The sequence below is a fragment of the Oryctolagus cuniculus genome, chromosome 5 (genome assembly GCF_964237555.1).
Source record: "Oryctolagus cuniculus chromosome 5, mOryCun1.1, whole genome shotgun sequence".
Taxonomy (NCBI): Eukaryota; Metazoa; Chordata; class Mammalia; order Lagomorpha; family Leporidae; genus Oryctolagus; species Oryctolagus cuniculus.
The window spans coordinates 112,465,924-112,488,008 of NC_091436.1; the positions used below are offsets into that span (position 1 = coordinate 112,465,924).

General features: G+C 39.1%; 1 protein-coding gene across 5 annotated transcripts in view; it reads right to left on the bottom strand.

Annotated features, from left to right (window-relative positions):
* Positions 1 to 22,085, bottom strand: part of ZNF451 (zinc finger protein 451) — an 80,965-nt gene that overhangs the window by 52,758 nt on the left and 6,122 nt on the right. For 3 of the 5 annotated variants that reach the window (XR_011388659.1, XM_008263071.4, XM_070073913.1), the window contains exon 3: positions 18,998 to 19,078. Coding sequence is in view for 4 of the 5 variants with exons in the window: in XM_008263071.4 (XP_008261293.2) it covers positions 18,998 to 19,078 (81 nt within the window). In the remaining variant the exon portion in view is untranslated. Of the gene's footprint in view, positions 1 to 15,924; positions 17,581 to 18,997; positions 19,079 to 22,085 lie in introns of those variants that run through there. The other 2 variants (XM_008263073.4, XM_070073914.1) reach the window with 2 other exon arrangements.

Here is a 22,085-nt window from a genome sequence, read left to right on the forward strand (position 1 = left end):
ATAAACAGGAGTGTCAATTTGTAAAGTCAACAACAGGAGTCACTGTGCACTTACTCCTCATGTAGGATCTCTGTCCTTAATGTGCTGTACATTGAGACTTAATGCTATAACGAGTACTCAAACAGTATATTTCACTTTGTGTTTCTATGGGGGTGCAAACTGTTGAAATCTTTACTTAATGTATACTAAACTTATCTTCTGTAAAAAAAAAAAAAAATTATCAATTCCCAACTTGACTCTCACTGGGATTAAACATAACAATAGGTCTGATCTGATTTCATCATCATTTAAAAAATCATCTATTATTTTTCACTTTATGTTTCTGCGTGGGAGCAAACTGTTGAAATCTTTATTTAATGTATACTAAACTGATCTTCTGTATATTAAGAGAATTGAAAATGAATCTTGATGTGAATGGAAGGGGAGAGGGAGTGGGAAAGGGGAGGGTTGCGGGTGGGAGGAACAGTATGGGGGGGAAGCCATTGTAATCCATAAGCCATACTTTGGAAATTTATATTCATTAAATAAAAGTTAAAAAAAAATAGTTTTAATATACAAAACAAAGATTGTGTAGAATAAAGAGTTCCCATGTACCCCAATCAGGGAGCCTTCTTAACCAAATAGTTTGTTTTAAGATTTATTTTATTTTTTTTTTAAAGACAGAGAGAGAGAGGTAGAGACAGAGCAAGAGGTCTTCCATCCACTGGTTCACTCCCCAGATGGATCAGCTGCTCTGAAGCCAGAAGCTTCTTCCAGGTCTCCCATGTGGGTGCAGGGACCCAAGGACTTGGGCCAAATTGTACTGCTTTCCCAGGCCATAGCAGAGAGCTGGATCGGAAGAGGAGCAGCCGGGACTAGAACCGGTGCCCATATGGGATGCTGGCGCTTCAGGTCAGAGCGTTAACCTGCTGCACCACAGTGCCAGCCCCTAACTACATAGTTAGCCACCTCTCCCACTCTCTCCATAAAACTTTGAGAGTCATTCACTATTACTGAAAAGCAGTGTTCATCAAAAATATTTTTCCACATTAAAATTCTGTATTGTTAGGACCTTTATTCTGTGCCTTCTAATATACTGTACCTCAAACATTTCTGGCTTTTAGGGGTGAAGGCACAAGAACTTTTAAACTAGGACTCCAAAATTTTACCTAACTTAAGCCTTAACTCCCAAACGAATTCTGTTGTTTCACAACTCTACTCTTTAAGCATTAGTCCTGGATAGAACAGTCTGCACAATCACTATTTTCCTTAATGTGGCATACTGTTAATTATTATTTGTACTGAGATTAGGACTAATTTCTTTGTAAGATAATGCATATTGGCCGGTGCCGCGGCTCACTAGGCTAATCCTCCGCCTAGCGGCGCCGGCACACCGGGTTCTAGTCCCGGTCGGGGCGCCGGATTCTGTCCCGGTTGCCCCTCTTCCAGGCCAGCTCTCTGCTGTGGCCAGGGAGTGCAGTGGAGGATGGCCCAGGTACTTGGGCCCTGCACCCCATGGGAGACCAGGAAAAGCACCTGGCTCCTGGCTCCTGCCATCGGATCAGCGTGGTGCGCCGGCCGCGGCGGCCATTGGAGGGTGAACCAACGGCAAAGGAAGACCTTTCTCTCTGTCTCTCTCTCACTGTCCACTCTGCCTGTCAAAAAAAAAAAAAAAATGCATATTAAGATTCCATAGCGGCCGGCGCCATGGCTCACGTGGTTAATACTCTGCCTGTGGCGCCGGCATCCCATATAGGTGCCAGGTTCTAGTCCCAGTTGCTCCTCTTCAAGGCCAGCTCTCTGCTATAGCCTGGGAGGGCAGTGGAGGATGGCCCAAGTCCTTGGGCCCCTGCACCCGCATGGGAGACCAGGAAGCACCTGGCTCCTGGCTTCGGATCAGTGCAACGCCAACCATAGCAGCCATTTGGGGAGTGAACCAATGGAAGGAAGACCTTTCTCTCTCTCTCTCTCTCACTATCTACAACTCCAGCCTCCAGTTTACAACTCTACCTGTCCAAAAAAAAAAAGACCCATAGACAGCAAACAAGTTACACAAACTATCCATTCAGTTATTTTGGAAGGAGAAGCAAAGGAAAGTTTTACAAAAATACTGAAGGAATGAGATTTTCTATTTGCCTATACTTTTAAGTTACTCTCTACAACAGTTTTCCTCCATACCTAGAACTGAACAGAACTATTCAAGACGCTATAAAGCCAAAAGAGGTTAAAAATTGATTCTGGTTTAAGTGCTTTGAAAGTCAGTCTCATACTTCTTTACATTTTTATTTGAAATTTGAGGTAAAACATGCACAAAGCAGGTTTAAGTTCTCCTACAGATGACAGATTCATGATACTAGTTAAATCTGAGTTCACATGTCCACAAAAGCAAAGCATATACGGGTGAAAAGTAAGCAAAAAGAATTCTTTTTTCCTAAAGAACAATATCTATCAGTGTAGCTTGGTAGTGTTATACCAAAAATTCCAGTCTAGAAAAAAGGTAAAACTTGGACAGGAAAGGAAGAGGACTTTCTTGCAACTTTTAGTAATAGAGTAGCAACAGTCATAACTCATTACGAGGGCTCGGGCTACCTGAAATATAATTTCCTTCTTTTGTCAAGTAAGGGCTTTTTTTTTTTTTTTTTTTTTGACAGGCAGAATGGACAGTGAGAGAGAGAGACAGAGAGAAAGGTCTTCCTTTCCTTTTGCCGTTGGTTCACCCTCCAATGGCCACCACGGCCGGCGCACCACGCTGATCCAAAGCCAGGAGCCAGGTGCCTCCTCCCGGTCTCCCACGCGGCTGCAGGGGCCCAAGCACTTGGGCCATCCTCCACTGCACTCCCGAGCCACAGCAGAGAGCTGGCCTGGAAGAGGGGCAACTGGGACAGAATCCAGTGCCCCGACTGGGACTAGAACCTGGTGTGCCGGCGCCACAGGCGGAGGATTAGCTTATTAAGCCGCAGCGCCGGCCGAACTAAGGGCATTTTAAAATAAGCAGTATCAATGATCAAAGCATTTCATAAGAACAAGGACAAATCTGAAGTTAATATTCTTGTTTCTCTGAAAGTCTCCCATACTTAACAAATTTAGCCTAATGACAAGGCTGCTGAACTGCACTTGTCTTTTTACTGAAAAACACTACTTCAATAAAAACTGGATTATGAACTCACCAACCCTGACCAAAATATCATTAACTCACATCCAATAAGACCCACTATTTAGAAGAAAGTTTTCACCGAATAATTGTTTTCCATTATTAATCAAGTTTAATTTAGAGGGATTTGCACTGTGGCCTACCGGGAAAAGCTCATGCCTACAGCACCAGCATCCCCATATTGGGTGGCCAGGAATTTCATCCAGGTCTCCCACATGGGTGGCAGGAGCCCAAGTACTTGGACCATCTTCCACTGATTCCCCAGGTGCATTAGCAGGGAGATGGATCGTAAGTTAAACAGTTGGGACATGAATCAGCGTCCATGTGGGATGTCTGCATCACAGGCAGTGGCTTTACTGCAATGCTGGCCTTATTTGTTCTATTTAAAAATGTTCTGAGGGGCACAGTGGGTTAAAGCCTGAAGCGCTGGCATCCCATATGGGCGCTGGTTCTAGTCCTGGCTGCTCCTCTTCCAATCCAGCTATCTGCTATGGTGTGGGATAGCAGAAGATGGCCCAAGTCCTTGGGCTCCTTGGGCCCCTTGGGCTCCGTGGGCCCCTGCACCGTGCGGGAGACCTGGAAGAGCTCCTGGCTTTGGATCAGTGCAGCTCCAGCCATTGTGGTCATCTGGGGAGAGAACCAGCAGATGGAAGACCTCTCTGTCTCTACCTTCTCTGTAACTCTTTCAAATAAATAAAATAAATCTTTAAAAAAAATGTTCTGGGGCCAACTTTGTGGCACAGTAGGTTAATCCTCCACCTATGGCACCAGCATCCCATAAGGGCACTGGTCTGTGTTCCAGCGGCTCCACTTCTGATCCAGCTCCTTGCTAATGTGCCTGGGAAAGCAGCAGAAAATGGCCCAAGTGCATGGGCCCCTGCACTTATGTGGGGGACCTAGAGGAAACTCCCAGCTCCTGGCTCTGGATCAGCCAAGCTCCAGCCATTGCACCCATTTGGGGAATGAACCAGCAGATCTAAACCTCTCTGTCTCTCCCTCTGTCTATAACTCTGCCTCTCAAATAAATAAAATTCTAAAAAAACAAAAACAAAAAAACTGTTCTAAGGGAGTCTCATGAATATACTCTGTCAAATATTATGAACAGGCAGATCTTTCACTCTACTCTTAACACACACACGCACACACACACACCTGCTCACCCAAAAGTTGAGCCTAAGTTAATTCTTCCTGCTGTAACTTGCTAAGTCAGTTTACAGATTTGGCAAGTTCAACCCAAAAGGAATTCAGAGTTAAAGCAATGATTCGGGGCCGGTGCTGTGGTGTAGCAGGTAAGTGGCCACCTGCAGTGCCAGCATCCCACGTGGGTGCCAGTTGAGTCCCAGCTTCTCCATTTCCAATTCAGTTCTCTGCTAATGTGCCTCGGAAAGCAGTGGAAGATGCTCAAGTCCTTGGGCCCCTGCTCAAATCCTTGGGATCCACATGGAAGACCTGGAAGAGGCTCCTGGCTTCAGGTAAGTCCAGCTATTGCAGCCATCTGCAGAGTGAACCAGCAGATGGAACACCTTTCTCTTCTCTCTCTCTGCCTCTGCCTCTCTGTAACTCTGCCTTTCAAATAAATAAATCCTCAAAAAAAAAAAGTGATTCTACTTCTGGCACAGTGATTTCTGAAAGAAACACAATGTTGACAAGCAGAACATCACAGATAAAATCATTTTAAGCAAGTTGTGTCACTCTATTAGCCTATGACTTCTTTTCCCCCGCAGAGATTTATTTTATTTTTATCTGAAAGGCAGAGTTAAAGAGAGAAAGGGAGAGACAGATCTTCCATCCACTGGTTCACTCTCCAGGAAAGGACAAAGCCAGGAGCTTCATCCGTGCCTCCAAGTGGGTGGAGGGGCCCAAGCACTTGGGCCATCCTCAGCTGCTTTCCAGGTACATTAGCAGTGAGCTGGACAGGAAGTGGAGAAGCCAGATCTCAAACAGCACCAAGATGGGATGCTGGTGTTGCAAGTGGCAGCTTAATGCTATGCCACAATGCTGGCCCCAGTGAATGGCTTTTGAACAATGAAGAAGTTATATTTTAAAATCATTATTACTAATCTCTAGAAAGCACTTTAGTTCTTGAGGAACTAGCAAAAAATTTAAAATTTTGCACTTTCTACAGAATTACTTTAACGAAAACATATAGTCACTGGAACTCTCTATGAAATGGAGAAATTCTTCTCCATCTATCCACACAAGATGGTGTACTCTAAAAGGCAAGCCCTGTGCAAAAGTACTTTTACCCAAGGAAGTGTCATAAACAATCCAGTTGCTTATCTGACTCATCAAAGGCACTTTCTGGACACCAAAAATGCCAGTAATAAGGAAATGTGATTGTTAGAAATAAAAGGAAAAATAATAACAACAGAGGTATACACAGAACAACTCAAAGCAGAGGTCTAATTATTAATACAGTGCCCCTGAATGTCAGCTGACACTGATTAGCTAGGGGCACTAAATGAAGGATAAGTAATTCCTCCACCATCTTTATCTTCTATATAAGGGTCCCAAGTTTAAAGGGCACTCAGCAGAGCAACCAATTGCAAAAGTGTAACGAATTAATTTTTTGCAACCCATCACACTATTCACCTAACACTCTTGGTTTGAAATGAATTCCTGGAATAAATGTGTTACTCAATTTCAAACCCTGCTTATTATTCCTCATGCTAAATCTTCAGTCCTTAGTTTGGCCTCAGGCATATACCCTCAAAAGTTCTGTTTACCAAAAGCCCCTTCTGCCCAACTTATAACTCAAACCACACTCCCAAGTAACATTTTGAAAAGCAGTAATTTTTCTCAAGAATTTTATAACTAAATACAGATAAAACAAAGAGATGAAACACAACACAGCAGTATAATATTTATTTACCATTTCAAGCAGCAAAGCTTTGAAACCAGGAAATTCCCTTTTTACAAAACAATTTCCTTCCCAACCCTAATGGTTATTGTTTGCAAATACAAAGGACACAAAACATCTGCTTTATAGCTTTGTATGAACAAATTTTAAAACATATATACAGACATACCCCATTCTGTAGGGTACTTCATTTAGTCAAGAAGGTTAGTATGACCAAACCTGTTATCAAAGATTGTACCTGTATTCTTTCTTGAGTGAATTGCCGATATCTAATTTCACAAAAATCCTACCCTAGAAAAATTACTTTGACCCTCCTTTATATAGGAGCAAAAGAACCACAAAAACCAAAAAACCAACTTTGGAACTAAGAGAAATTTTTAACATATCTGAATATGAAGTTGTGACAAAGCACAGAAGAGTTAGAACAGTTTAATCCTAAATGCCAAAGCTGTTTCTGGCACCACAAAAAAAGAGAGGGAGGGAGAAAGTTGAAGTGGCAACAATGGTAAGAAAAGATACTTAAACAAGAGAAAAAAGAAAGTTAACAAAATTAGCTCAGGGGCTGCTGCAGGTATCAATGGCACAAGGTTCACAGTTCCTTCTTCAGTACACCACCACCAAATGTCAATGCACTGACATTTTTATAAGTATCTTCATTCTCTTAAAATACACCCAGAAATTATCTGTATGTTAAAATTCATAGAAATAGCCACATTTAGCTATACTTCAGGACACCCCGCCAGAAGGCAACCCTAAAGTATGCAACTACATATCCATGATGGGATGCCATACTCCACTTCTCTGGCATTATCCTGTTAATCTTTAAAGTTGTTCGCTACCAATGCCTCCGTTCTTTCTCATTGCTGCAGTTATCCTGGCACCCAAGGTGCACTCTTGAAAGCCCTGCTTGGGCTCAGGTCAAGGAAAACAGTAAATAATGGTTTCTGATGTTGTTGGACTACAATACAAACCAACCTCTAGACAGACAATTTCTATAACCTTACAATTAATGGCTACACAAACAGTATACTTTCAATATACAAAAACCAATATATTTTCATGGGTAATTTTCCTCTTAAGCTTTGTCTCTGATTTTTGTGTCCCAAAAAGTTATTCATTGTAACTCTGAAATCAGACATACCTCATGATGTTCCCCACACTGCTGTACAAACAATTCCTCTATTCCTCTAATGCCTGGTTTCTGCTTCTCCGCCAGACCAAATCTTCCCTAACCAACCCTTTAAAACTCAGCTCAAGTGCTTGGTAAGAAACAGTTCCCTTATGCCTCTAAATGGCCCTCTTCTTTGTTCCATCAGGATAGTGACTACACTGTGTCAATATCTACTTCTCTTAAGAGAATAATGAGTCTCTTATTAACACTTAGTAGTCCCAGAACACCCTCAATGTCTACCTGCATGTAACAGGTATCGAGAAAGACGTTCAACAAATGAGACTGTTTCCAATACAGATACAAAATGACAAAATGCCATTCATCAAAAATCTTATATACATAAACACCCTAGCTCTTTATCTAACACTCTTTTATTTCTTATTATCTATTAGGAACATTTCTTAGTGTATACTTGAGAAACTTTTACTGTAAATACATCTTTAAATGTATTAGTATTTTCAATGACTTAGTCCATTGCTAGGCTTGAATACAACCTTAAAAAATTGTAAAATAAGGTGAACATGATCCAACAGCATGAAATAAAAATATTACATGCTATTAAACATATTAAATATGTTTCTATATAATCATCCTACAGTAATAAGAAATCTATAAACATAAAAAATAGAAGTCACTGAAAAAAGGAAATTTATATTGAGTTTTAGTTTTTCAAAGGACTCTCAGGTATGACCTCTTTTGAGAGTAAAAAAAACAGGCTTAGAGAGTGATCTGACTTGCTAATAATAATGATCAAGACCTCTGAATTCAACACCACGTGCTTTGAAACATTCCATCTTCCTTTCATTAAGCCAATATCCTCAAGATGTCAATTAAAAAATTAAGTATTATCTGAAATTAAGTGTGCAGCAAACAAAAAGGGTGGACAAAGATAAAAAGCAATACAACTAAAATTAATATAAATAAGAAATATATGAAACAAAATCCAATAACTGAATCAAGAATACTCTTAGTACAGCAGAGTGAAACCTCAATAGGAGAAATGAAAACAGGATTCCTGATCTGACAAGTGAAATAACCAAGAATTAACACAGCTAAGACTTGAGTGGGACCTTGAAAACAAATGGAAGCAGTTCAGTGCAATAATGAATTGAGACTTAATGCATATTTAAATCTCAGATCCACAAACTGAGCAAATTGCTTAATGACAATATACTAAGTTTCGCTTCCTTACCTGCAAATCAGGGATAAATTTCTATCTCAATAGTATCTAGTACATTTGTAAGTTCTATAAATGTAGACTGTCTCTTCTACTTCCTTCCAAGGCAGGAAGATGATAATTAGACACAATACTAACAAGATGTTTCCTAGACCTGTTAGAATATATAGGAGCTGTTGTAAGCCACTAGAAGAAGATTAAAAAAAAAAAAATCTGAATGTGACTACTTACCTTTTAACTGTATCCTACTCAAGGCAGAAAGGAATGGGTTGTTCACCTAACAGCTTTAAGCAATTAAACATGCAAAAAAAAAACAAAAAAAAACAAAAAAAACTTAAGGAATTAAAACCTTAAACTGTATTTAGTGACTCCAGGCAAGCGTTTGATTCCAACATCCACATCATTGTTGCCTCACTAATTAAAAGAGGTATAAAGGTACCAGAAACATAATAGCTATTTAGCACATAACTATATTACATATCAAGGTATTCTGAAAAATAATTACATAAAAGTAGAGGTTAACAAGAGGTCTAATTGTGTAGCCCTTGATGTGACAGAGCCACTTTAAGGGTAATGAAAGAATACAGCCTAAGACAGCTCATAGAGATTAGCAAGATAGGAAACAGAGATTAGCAGGATACAAAAGTTAGTCTCATAAAAAAAAAAAATCTTATAACAAAATAATACTCGAAGCACTTAAGGTCAAACCATAATTTAAAAAAAAAAAATCACCAAATATAAAACATTTACTTTCATTTCCACAAAGGAATATACTCAAGAATTCTATAAAATACTACAACTTGAAGGATTTTGAAAACCCTAAAAGAAAGTACAAGCAACTTGAGAACTCTACTGAACTCTTGACAATGCCATCAGAAAACCCAGTAAGTCATTTGAAATAGTTACCTCAAGAAAACTCTTAAGACTTAAAAAAAAATTGGTTAACTTTAAGATAAAATATATCAGTGCTGTACTACAGTTAGTCCATGGCAATGGGCTTCAAATCTCCATAAGATGCATTTGCCCATAAACTGTATGTAATAATAGTGAGAATATGTAGAAATGCTAAGATAATACCACCATTAAACAAGAAGGCAGTAAAAATGGATAAAAGTCCCTCTTAGTATTTTTTTTGTTCTACTTAACAATATTGGTTGAATTCTGTAATTAATACAGTTATTCTTAAGTGTTGAAACTTAACTGAAAAGTGATCCCTGTTAAATATAAGAGTGGGAATAGGAGAGGGAAGAGATGCACAATTTGGAACATGCTCAAGCTGACTTACCTCAAACGGACAAGAGTTAAAAACATACCAGGGGATTCCAATTCAATCCCATCAAGGTGGTACGTACCAATACCATCTCACTAGTCCCAGTGATCAATTTCTGTTCACAATTGATCACAATGATAGGACTAAGAGCCAAAGGGATCACATAAACAAGACTAGTGTCTGCAAATACTAACCAATAGAATAATAAAGGGAGAGAACGATCCAACATGGGAAGCAGGATACACAGCACACCCATAGAATGGCGGATGTCCTAAACAGCACTCTGGCCTCATAATCAGCCCTTAAGGCATGTGGATCCGGCTGAAAAGCCCATGAGAGTATTTCAGGCATGGAAAGCCAAGACACTCTGGCAAAACAAACAAACAAACAAACAAACACACACACACAAAACCTAAATGAAAGATCTCTGCGAGTGAGAACCCAGTGGAAAGAACAGGTCATCAAAGAAGGAGGTACCTTTCTCCGAAAGGAGGAGAGAACTTCTACTTTGACCTTGTCTAAATATGAAACGAGTCGGTGAACTCAAAAGGCTTCCATAGCCTTGGCAACTCCTGACAAGAGCCTAGGGTGATTACTGATGCCATAAACAAGAGTATCAATTTGTTAAGTCAACAACAGGAGTCACTGTGCACTTACTCCTCATGTAGGATCTCTGTCCTTAATGTACTGTACATTGTTATTTAATGCTATAACTACTACTCAAACAGTATTTTTCACTTTGTGTTTCTATGTGGGTGCAAACTGTTGAAATCTTTACCTAATATATGCTAAACTGATCTTCTATATATAAAGAGAATTGAAAATGAATCTTGATGTGAATGGAAGGGGAGAGGGAGCGGGAAAGGGGAGGGTTGTGGGTGGGAGGGAAGTTATGGGGGGAGGGGGGACATTGTAAGCCATAAGCTGTACTTTGGAAATTTATATATATTAAAGTTAAAAAAATTAAAAAAAAAAATGGATACAAGTTCAATAGCCAGGAATAGTTTGACACTAGATTGGCTATGTATTTTTTTAAAAAGATATTAGGGAAAGAATTTTTTTAAAAAACGTATTAGTTTTATAGGAAAAACTTGAAAAATCTGTTACAATAATTCTGTTGTATCACATTTAAATATAAAAACACAAATCCTAGATAGTATACACTGGTAGAATAAAAAATAACAATCTACCTAAGAGATTAAGGAGAAGATCAGATATCCTTTTAGAAATAAATGTTGCATAAAGAGTTAGAAAAGATCAACACAAACAGTAAAATAATTGACAGGCTAACCTCAAAAAGACAAGACTGGACTATGACTACCTTCCAGATACATCCCACGGGAAGCAAACATAATTTCCAGTACCAAATAGTACCATATAAAAGCTTTCATTAAAGTCAAACAAATGAAATGTCAAAAGTACAAAAATATGGCACAAATAAGAGGAAAAACATGACTTACTAAAACAGGGTTCTAGTCACTTACCCAGGAAGGGAATTCCATAAAAGAATATTTTAATAGCTTATAAATCTCATTAAATTAACAAAATGATCTATATTCAGTATAGTAACCATCACTGGTTTACTGAAAACCACTACCTGTATATTTTAAGTGAAAAGTAAATAAATGGTTTGTGTATCCATTAAAATCCATATGGAATGGATCTGGCCAATAAAATGATATTAATCTTATGATTAATGCAGACGTGAAAGTTGTTGGACTCACCACAAACATTAAGTACATAATAGTAAATTTCAAAAGACAAGCAAACTGAAACAGTGCCAAGGCTGGGGCAAAATATATCTCAAATTAAGAAAATATTTTCATTAATGCAATCTTTAAACTTTTCTACAAAGATCTAATCCACAGGGCTTCATTAGAATCCCGACTCAGTCTTCAAGAATAACAAATGTTGGGGCTGGCATTGTGGCACGGCAGGTAAAACTGCCACCCAAAATGCTGGTTGGGCACTGGTTTGTGTCCAGGCTGCTACACTTCTGATCCAGCTCCCTAATGAAATGAAAAAAACAGTGGAAGATGCTTTGACATGCTATTAGTGTTTAAGCCCCTTCACCCATGTGGGAGACCCAGATGAAGCTCCTGGCTCTGGGCCTTGGCCTGGCCCAGCCCTGGCTGTTGTAGCCATCTCAGGAGTGAACCAGCAGATGGAAAATCTCTTTCAAATAAATAAATAAATTTAGAAAAAAAAAAAAAAAGAATGAATGAATGAATGTCACTTAACTCTATATTCATCCATATCGGAATCCCATTTTTACACCTAGAAGGGATTCTGCAGTGGGTCTTTTTCAGCCTCCTTGTCTATAATACCTGAGAGGTTGATCCTGGATGTACTAGGCCCAAGAGGATGTTATTAATCAGGTCATTTAGTATCATGAAGTAAATTAGAAGTGCAGTACTAACAATATCCAAGTAGCCTGAAAATTAGCGTTCTCATAAAAATATCATTTTGAAGGCTAACAAATGAAATTATACTGATAAAAAAACTGTAACACAACTAAAAAGAAAAATAGTTTAAATGTAATTATACTGACAAGAAAGCTGTCACAGTCCAATAAAAAAGTGTCAGCAAATTTACTGTTTTAAATGTCTTTGCCTCTTCTGACCAAGTAAACATAAGCACTTATCAGATGTACATTGCATTACCATGGCTACAGAAAAAAGGGTAGACATAAGACAAAAGATTCAATCAAAAACCCTAAAACATACAGACAGAAAACAAAAAAACAAAGCTGCCTTAATACCCAGAAAACTGGTCCAGTCACTAATAACTAAAAAGAACTTCTGTGAAGCTAAATAAATAAGAGGGAGGGAGGTATACTCTATAACCTTCTTAAATGAATCAATAGTGCTATAAAGAATACAAATTAACATTCAGAAGGAGAGTACCTATAGATAGTGCAATTTTATGGGTGACAAACTACAAGACTGAGTCACTGTAAAGTATTCACATAAATACTATCAACAGATGCCAGACACTAAAAATTTGTTTTAAACAAAAGCATGAAATTTTAAAAGGCACTTCGTGTTAACAATGGAAATAGTATTTTTGTACACTAAGTAACCTTACAGTCTTATACATATTTTACATCAAGAAATAACTTTTTAAGAAAAAACTCATTAAATACACGCCTTTTGAGAACACCAAATCAAACTTGCAACTATTCCAAGGCCTCCTAGAAAACCTAGAGATTTTTTTAATGATAGCCTAGGGGTCAGTGCTGTGGCATAGCAGGTTAAGCCACTGCTTGAAGTGCCGCCATCCCTTATGGGCACCAGTTTGAGTCCCAGCTGCTCCATTTCCAATCCAGCTCCCCACTAATGCACCTAGGAAAAGACAGAAGACAGTCCAAGATACCCACATGGGAAATCTAGAAGAAGTTCCTGGCTCCTGGCTTTGGCCTGGCCTAGCCCTCACGCTTGGCCATTTGGGGAATGAACCATTGGATGGAAGATCTATCTGTATCTCTGCTTTTCAAATAAATAAAATAAATATTAAAAAAAAAAAGGTTAGCCTAATAAGGAATTTTGTTGCAGGTTCTGCATAGTGCAGGTATAACAATTATCTAATTGTGGAGTTCCCTATTCTATTTGGATCACCTATCTAGATCGAGTAGCCACTTCTAGTTTTATAACATCAATATCATTCAAGTATGACAATGGATGATTTTAAAATTTAAAAAAGATAAACAAGTTAAGGTTATTGTTTCTGCAGTCAAAAAACAAATCTATAGGTAAAAACCATCCCCATCTTAAGTGTCAAATATTTTGACGTTCCTACTTGATCACCGATTTGATGACTGTCCAATACTTTTTACTTTCAGGGAAACAGAAGTCTCTGGAGACACAAGAGCATATCAATTAAAGAGTTAAGCAAAGTTACTTTTAGTTTATTACTAGGCAACATAAATATCACAAACAAAAGAGAATAGTGATTGTTTTACAAATATTTAAAGAAGAGCTACACAATGAGAATACTGTTAACAGTAATGAAATACTTTAAGTGATTAAGGTGCTAAGTTTTGTGTGTTTTTTACCACAATGTAAAAAGGAAAAAAGAAAGTGGGAGCATGATATGAGAAATGCCAAATCAGTTTCACAGAATCATGTCTTCAAGCATTATTTATTTTGGTTTAGATTTTGGCAAATAAGGTTATCTCAAAAATCATCAAGTTTGTGATATAGCATCCTAATTCAAGACAAGGAAGAGAGAGAAATGGAAAAGTGGAATGGTTTGAAGTAGTCCAAGCTAAACAAGAATATGTATGTGCAGCCACATAAAATGTTTTTCAAAGTCTGTCTCTCCCATGAGATCCCTGGAAGTACTTTCACAGAAGACAACTACAGTCAAGAGCATGAGACTACTTGATTGGTATAATACACATTATGAGCTATAAAAATCTGTGCTATTACTTTTTACACCCTTGTTTCTTTTCAGGTAATCAGTGTTTTCCTCAAGTTCAGTTGGGAAGACAGTTTGTTGAGCCTGGCATAGATGTAATGAAATACAAGTAATACTTTGTGGGAAAGTTAGAAAAATAAGATAAATATTAACTCTAGAAATGATTTGGCTAAATGATCTTTTTCAACACTATTTCAGGATCAATCCACAAATAAGATGAACCGGACCAATAAAGTACCATGAAGTTATCTCATAAAATAACTTCCAGCAGGGAAATGGTGCCTTCAACCTCTATGGCACAAAAATAAGTGGAGAAGAAAAGTAGATTTTAAAAGGGGCACTAAATATGGATATGATGGGGATGGGGAACAAGCTTCCAAAAACTATTAAAAAGTTGGGCACCAGGAAAACGGTCAATCACCACTGTGCAAAATCTACAGCAAGAACAGAAACCACATAACCGCTGTATCAGTGCTGTATTCTACTAATAGCAAATACCCAAAACACCATGATCAAGCAGATGAAAAAAAAAACCTGATGTTTGACAAACCAAACCAAGAAGCTTCAGAATTATAAATCCATCAATTGGAAACTTTTTTTTTTTGGTTGCCAAGCAGGTAATACCAGATTATGTATTCAGACCCCTCAAACGTGACATTTTCTCCATTCCCAAAGTCAGGCTGTGAAGGGCTGGTGTAAGATATAGCCACTGCCTTGAAATTAAAGGGAAGATATCATCAGACATATAACTGAGGTATCTGCTGCTAGTTCCAAATGGTAGAAAATCATTATTGGGCGCAAAAAGATAAGTCATCTCTTATGGTGAGTCTGAGTAAATTAATCAGTTAACCAAAAACACATCACGGAAGTCTTGATTTCAAGATTAATGGATATCATCATTTAAATAGATACCCAGAAACAGAAGCCTGTGGGTTGTTCTCTTCACTATATCCACAGTTATTCTTTAAATCTCAAGGATTTCTCAACAAAATGTAGCTTGACGGCATCCCACTTTATTACAACAAGGAAAACAGACTGTCAGACATGTTCGGAATTTCTGCTCTTAATTAAGAGTTGAGAGTTGTATGCCTCGATGGTATGAATGACATCTTTAATTCCAGGGCACTGATGTGTGTATCTTTTTTTGTATTTAAAGTGTTGCACATTATCAAGCTTGAAAGAATTAACAACTTGTTTAGAAGGTAGGTTTGTTTAAGAAGGCCATTTTGGTGAAAGGCCCACGATGATTAGGTCTTACAGTTTGTCTGTAATGAGAGTTTGATAGGTAAAAGGCTATTAGGATTGATGACAACAAAGATTTCTCTCATATGTGGCTTTATGAGTGCTGATGGTATGGCAGCCAGCAATCTTGACGAAGACAGTTACTGAGAAAATTTCTAGAGATGGTAACAGGTCAAAAAGTCCTTTTCTAGCTGATGTCCATAGTAAACCTGTGATATCCAGCTATCCCAACTGGAAACAAACTGGATTTATCAAAATTTCATTTGAATTCCAGCTGACATATACTTCATAGCTGACAATGAAGTCTCATAGAGCTTGATGACAGTACTAACTCTTGGTGAGTTGATGGTCTTGACATAGAGACTGTAATAGATTTTTCACTTTGTGAAGATCTGTCAAGCTGAAGTTTGATCAAGGAAGCAAAGATGACCTAAAAATGACACATTTATCTCTGCTTTTAGTAAACGGGGATCCCGTAGTAGTTTATTTCCAGAATGAAAATCTGCTAGTCCTCAGTTTACCACTAAGATTTCCTGAGGAACAATGCATATATGTTTCTTTAATCACAAGAGGATTCAGATTCCTGAGTGCCCTCCTCCTCCTCCTCCTAGAAATAATAAACATCTTCCTAACAGGAATAGTCTTCATTGCTCACCTGGCCAATTATATACTTCATTCCAAAAATCTGGAATCCAAACATCAGCTGGGACCACACCAGACATTCAGTTTTTCAGATCTTTTCCCATCTGTTAATCTTGTTTGTATGAGAAGGAACGAGCAAAGGTTCTTGGATGACTGGCTAAATATGAACAGGTTACTAATTCTTGTACCCATGGCGTTCTGGAGATTCTCCTTTTTTTCTGTACCTATATGGATGATTTCGGGGTTTGTACCAATCTCCTTTGGTGTATCCTCTGTTGTAATAATGTGCTTTCTGATCATGACTATAAAAGTATCGATGCTGATTATAGTATCTGTGATCCTTATAGTCATTTTCTTTTATACTGTTTTCTTCTGCAACAATAGCATTCACATCTTGTCCAAAAAGGGAAATACCATCAAAGGGCAAGTGTGAGATCTTCTCTTGGGTTTTCTTACTGAGAGATGTAAGTCGAAGCCAGGCCTGCCTCCTATAGTCTATTGCCATGGCCATAACTCTGACTACAGAGTCCATGATGTCCCTAGTAGTACAAAGCTGCCAAAGACCTGCATCCATACCATCAGATATTATACATCTTGCTCTTCCACGATCAAACTCTGGGTCATGAACCAGATCCTCCATGTCTTCCCAGAGTTTACGCTGATACTGAGTCATGTAGGCCATGTAGCTAGCAGCCCGGGCTGCAATGGAGGCAGCATGATAGAACCTACAACCCATGACCTCCATTTCTTTTGAGGTAGAATCTAGAGGGGATGTTGTGCTTCCTCTTTTACTGTGCTCTAATGCTTCTACAATAGGGCCCTCAGCTGGTGGATTTGGTTGGAAAGGAGATGTGTCCTTAGCCACAGGATATACCCTGTGTCCCATGAAGGAAGAAGGATGGCAATCAGCAGGGTCCTTAAAAACCTCAGTAGTGGCAATTCTCAAAAGAGGATGCAATGGAGGAACCAAACGTTTTTTAGAGGTCACACAATCAGGTTTCCCTTCACATGATTCTGCTTCAGACTGTAATGTTACCCTCTTTATAACACCTCTTTGTTCCATTCTCTTCAAAAGACCTGTGAAACTAGATTGGCTGGGGTCAGCTGGCTGCCCTTTGTCATCAGCTGATGGGGATTTGCAATCAGCCTCTTCTTCAACTGTGGATAAATGTTCTTCTTTAGAGGTAGATATGTCCCAAGGCACTGAGGAGTTCTCACTTGGCCTAGAATGGTGAAATCGAAAACAGCTCCTAGACTGCAGATCACGTATCACCCGGGACATCTCAGCCACTTGTGTCTGGAGATAGAGGATGGCATCCTGTCCATGCTGTGAAGCTGAAGAAGACTCTATAGGTAAATTCTCCTTAACCTCAGAAGAGGCCAAGGATTCTTGGGGGATCAGAAGAGAAGGTGAATGCAGAGTCTGATAATTTTGTGATGGTTTAAGTGTCTCTGTATCAGAAATCTTAATATCTGAATTATTTTGATCATTTTTCTGTTTCTCCAATGGGTTCTCAACAGAGGAAGGTTGAGAAACTATCCTTTGTGGACTGCTGGAGCAACTCCCTAAGGAGGAGCTGCTGTCTCCAATGGGAAGAGGAGTATTGCAGCTAGAGCACATTTCTGGGCGATGATTCTCAGAGGATGGCACCTTAGATTCAGGCATTCTCTGGGTTATCCACATGAACAAGAAAACCAAGGAAGAAAAAAAATATGCTTTTAATATGTTAACTTTCAAGTGCAGAGATGCATGTCCAGTAAGTAGCACTCAATTTTTAAGGTATTATAATTAAAAGAACAATCCACTACAAGTCATCAAAATGATTACAAAAGTCAAATCCTTAAAATTCACTATTCCATATCACAGTATCAACCACTGGTATTAATCTAGAAGTCTAAAAATCAGTAACACTAAGCTCAGTTCAAGTGGTGCTATGCTGGCCTGCTACTTGGTTTTTGTGCAAGGATAAGAAGAGGTGTTCAGATCACAAGTATTAACAATTGAAAGAAAAAATCCATTTCAACATATAAGCCAGCAAGTGGAAGCTAATGATGGTAGAGAAAACTTGTGAAAAGTTCTACTGAAACAAAAAACAAGTTTACCAAAACTCTCTTATAAAAGAGAGTCATTTTTAAGCCCTTTCAAAACTACTGCCATTCACTCTCCATCAATAACGTTCCAGTTGTTTGGTCCGAAATTTTTAGCTTGTGGTTTTAAGGAGTTTACTTAGATATTTGTTACCTCATTTCATCCTCACAACAACCCTGTGAGGTAGGTATTTTCCTTAATTGATTAAAAAACATGTGAGGTGAAAAAGTAATTTAAATTGAAAAATTAGTAAAGAGTAAAGCTGCATCTTAAATCCAGGTATTTTGATTCAAGTCAAGTTTCAATTCCCTGTATCACAGAGCAAGACGCTTTTTGGACATTGTGAGCAAGTGCCAAGAGTTCCCTAATCCATCAAGAAAACAGCTCATTAATAGAAATCTGGGCTAGGGCAAAGAGATGAACGCAAGATTGCTACAAAGGCCCCAATTAGTTCGATTTTCAGAGTAACAAATACTGGTTTAAGGGTCAAACCCACAATCAGTAAGTCACCGGTTAACATAAATAACTCTAAAATGTAAGGGGAAAGAGGAGGCTGAAACGGATGACATAAATAACTTATCACCTATAAACTGTTACCCACATTCTATTCCCCAAAGGATCTTCACATATCCTTTCTTCTAAGAGGAAACAAATTTTCAGTAGCCACATAACTCTGGAAGAAAAAGGCTCAGTTCTATAGGGTGCCTGAGGAGAATACAACAAAGGAGAACGGCAAGAGGAGTCAAAAAGCTTGCAGATATCATTACATTTCCTCTTTATCAGGTATCACTTCCTAGGCTTAGAACTTCCTGAGGTCATATTATCTTTTCACTGAAAGTAGAGAAACAAAATTGAAGCAGGAGATGTTCTGAGTAAAGAATTCCTTTGACCACCAAGTATGGCCCTCTGAAACAGAAATGGGCCATTCTCTAAAGGACTATCACTTGAGATTGCCTCTTAAGTGACACAGGAAAAAATCTGAAGCATATGTACTTACATCACTATGAGAGGTGCTAGGCTCTTCGTCATCACTGCTGACCAGATCAATGTATTCAAGAACAGGTCTTAAAGGTCCTTCCTAAAAAAAAAATTTAGCAAATTCACAAATCATGAACAGTTATTCAAATCAAATTGATATTTAAAGCAATGAATATTTTCAGGATGGGCAAGAATTCCTCTGAAGCAGCAGCCTAATGGGCGGCAGAAAATAACTAGAACAAAAGAAAAGAAGGAAACATTTTGAGCACATTAACAAGAAATGATTATAAAACCTAAAAGCAAAAGCCTAAACCCTGGTAGAGTATTAAGTCCAAGCCTATTGCCTGGAAAAGGAAAGTACAAGAACAATGTTAATAAGAGAATAGATATTATGATCTTTTGAGCCAGAAGGGTATCAATAATCTGTTAAAATCTCCACACATCTCTGACAGCTTGGCTTCATCTCCTACCCTTAGAGACTCAAGGTCAAATGTCTTCTCCATCCTTTCCAATTATGATTATTTTTTTACAGACCAGATTTAAAAGCCTAGATTTTAATCTATAGGCAAAAGATAAGTAAGATGGGGATTACATTGAAAGCTGTGCTTCAGGCCGGCGCCGTAGCTCACTAGGCTAATCCTCCGCCTTGCGGCGCCGGCACACAGGGTTCTAGTGCCGGTTGGGGCGCCGGATTCTGTCCCGGTTGCCCCTCTTCCAGGCCAGCTCTCTGCTGTGGCCAGGGAGTGCAGTGGAGGATGGCCCAAGTACTTGGGCCCTGCATCCCATGGGAGACCAGGATAAGTACCTGGCTCCTGCCATCGGATCAGCGCGGTGCGCCGGCTGCAGCGCACCAGCCACGGTGGCCATTGGAGGGTGAACCAACGACAAAGGAAGACCTTTCTCTCTGTCTCTCTCTCTCTCACTGTCCACTCTGCCTGTCAAAAAAAGAAAAAAAGAAAAAAAGAAAAAAAGAAAAAAAAAAGCTGTGCTTCAACAAGATTAATCACCTAAGAATATAGGCAGTGGAGAAAGTCCAGTAACTAAAACAGGACCACAATGCAGAACAAACTGGTGATAAGAAAGGTGAGCTAGTGCACACATTAGAGAATATGGGTAAAACAGGGGAAAAAATTGGCTATTAAACAAAACCAAAGAATCAAAGCAGTCTCTCTAAGGTTTCCAACTCAGGTGACTAGAATACTAAAGCCATTAGTATGAATTTGGAACTCGGACACAGACAACCGATGTTATTACATAATGGATTGAAGTACCAGTGATACACAAGAGGTATCTGGCAGACAGCTGTAAATGCACACTTGTAATCTGCAGGTTTGAACATACCTGGAATTAGAGATTTAAGAGTTGTTCCCCTAAAGACTTAAAACTCTAGAATTAAAATAAAAATATGGTATTACCTCAACAAACTGTTAATCCTAAATGTACCAAAAACAATGAGCACCAAGAGGATGCCACTGAATTGGCAAAAGTACAATTTAAAATGTTTTTAAGAGAGTTTTAAAGAAAGAAGTGAGCATGGAAGTCAGACTCTAAAAAATTAACAGAAGGGGTCTTGCAAAGTTGAGCATCCCATATGGGCATAGGTTTGAGACCAGCTGCTCCTCTTTCTATCCAGCTCCCTGTTAATGTACCTAAAAAAGCAGTGAAATATGGCACAAGTATTTGGGCTCCTGCCACCCAATGTGGGAGGCACGGATGGAGTTCCTGGCTCCCAGCTTTGGCCTTGGACCAGCCAGGGGCCGGTGAGGCCATCTGGGGAGTGAGTCAACAGAGGGAAGATCTCTTTCTCCCTCTCTTGCTGTCACTCCACCTTTCAAGCAAATAAATACTTTTTAAAAAAAAAAGGATTATTATTTTTAAAAATTTAGTATACTGGAAATAAGATAAAGGATAACAGGAGAAAATATGGTTGAAGGAAAGATATCTTACGGTAGGGAAGTTGCCTATTTGAGATAGAGATTAAGATCTAGTTAATGATCACCTTTCCTAGAAGAGGCATCCAGTTTCAAAGATAGCTTATTTCTCCATAGGCTATGAATTCAACCCAACTAGAAAACTGTTATACTTTTGGGTAGATCCATCTGGACACCCAGCCAAAGGGTAAAACTTTTAGGGCATGATTCTGTAATAGAGATTTAGGATTTTCCTTTTTTTTTTTTTTTTTGATTCATTTATTTATTTGAAAGACATAATTAGAGAGAGGTGGTTCACTTCCCAGATGGCCACAATGCCAGGGCTGGGAAAGGCCAAAGCCAGGAGCTAGCAGCTTCATCCAGGTCTCTCACATGGGTGCAGAGGCCCAACACTTGGGCCATCTCCCGCTGCTTTCCTAGGCACATTAGCAGGGAGCTAGATCAGCAGTGGAGCAGCTGGGACTCGAACTCATGCCTATATGGAATGCTGACATTGCACACAGCAGCTTTATCACTACACCACAGTGCTAGCCCCAGGATTTTCTCTCAAATAAGAAGGGACGAAGGGAAGAAGGAAGGCAGGAAGGAAGGGAAAAAAAAGCAAGAGAGGAACAGAATGGCAGAACGCGATTGAAGTTGTCAAAATTATATGTTCAGTCCAAGAAGGAAGTAGAAGAGACAAAAATATAACAGCTTTTCGCATTCATATCATCACCTTGGATTGTTCTCTTCATGAAATGTGGTCTTAGGGGCAGGTACTGTGGCACAATGTGTTAAGCTGCCACCTGCAGTGCAGGCATCCCCAGCTGTTCCGCTTCCATCTAGCTCTCTGCTCTTCTGCCTGGGAAAGCAGCAGAGGATGACCCAAGAGCTTGGGCCCCTACACCCATGTTAGAGACCTGGAAAAAGCTTGGGTCCTGGCTTAGGACAGGACCAACTCCACAACATCCATTTTGGGAGTGAACCAGTGGATGGAAGCTCACTCGTGCTCTAACTCTGCCTTTCAAATAAATTAATTAATTTTTAAAAAAATGTAGTTTAAGGCCAGCACTGTGGCACGGAGGTTAAACTGTCATGATGTCAGCATCCCACGAGTGCCAGTTCAATTCCTGGATGCTCCGCTTTCAATCCAGCTTCTTATTAACATGCCTGAGAATGCAGCAGAAAATGGCCCAA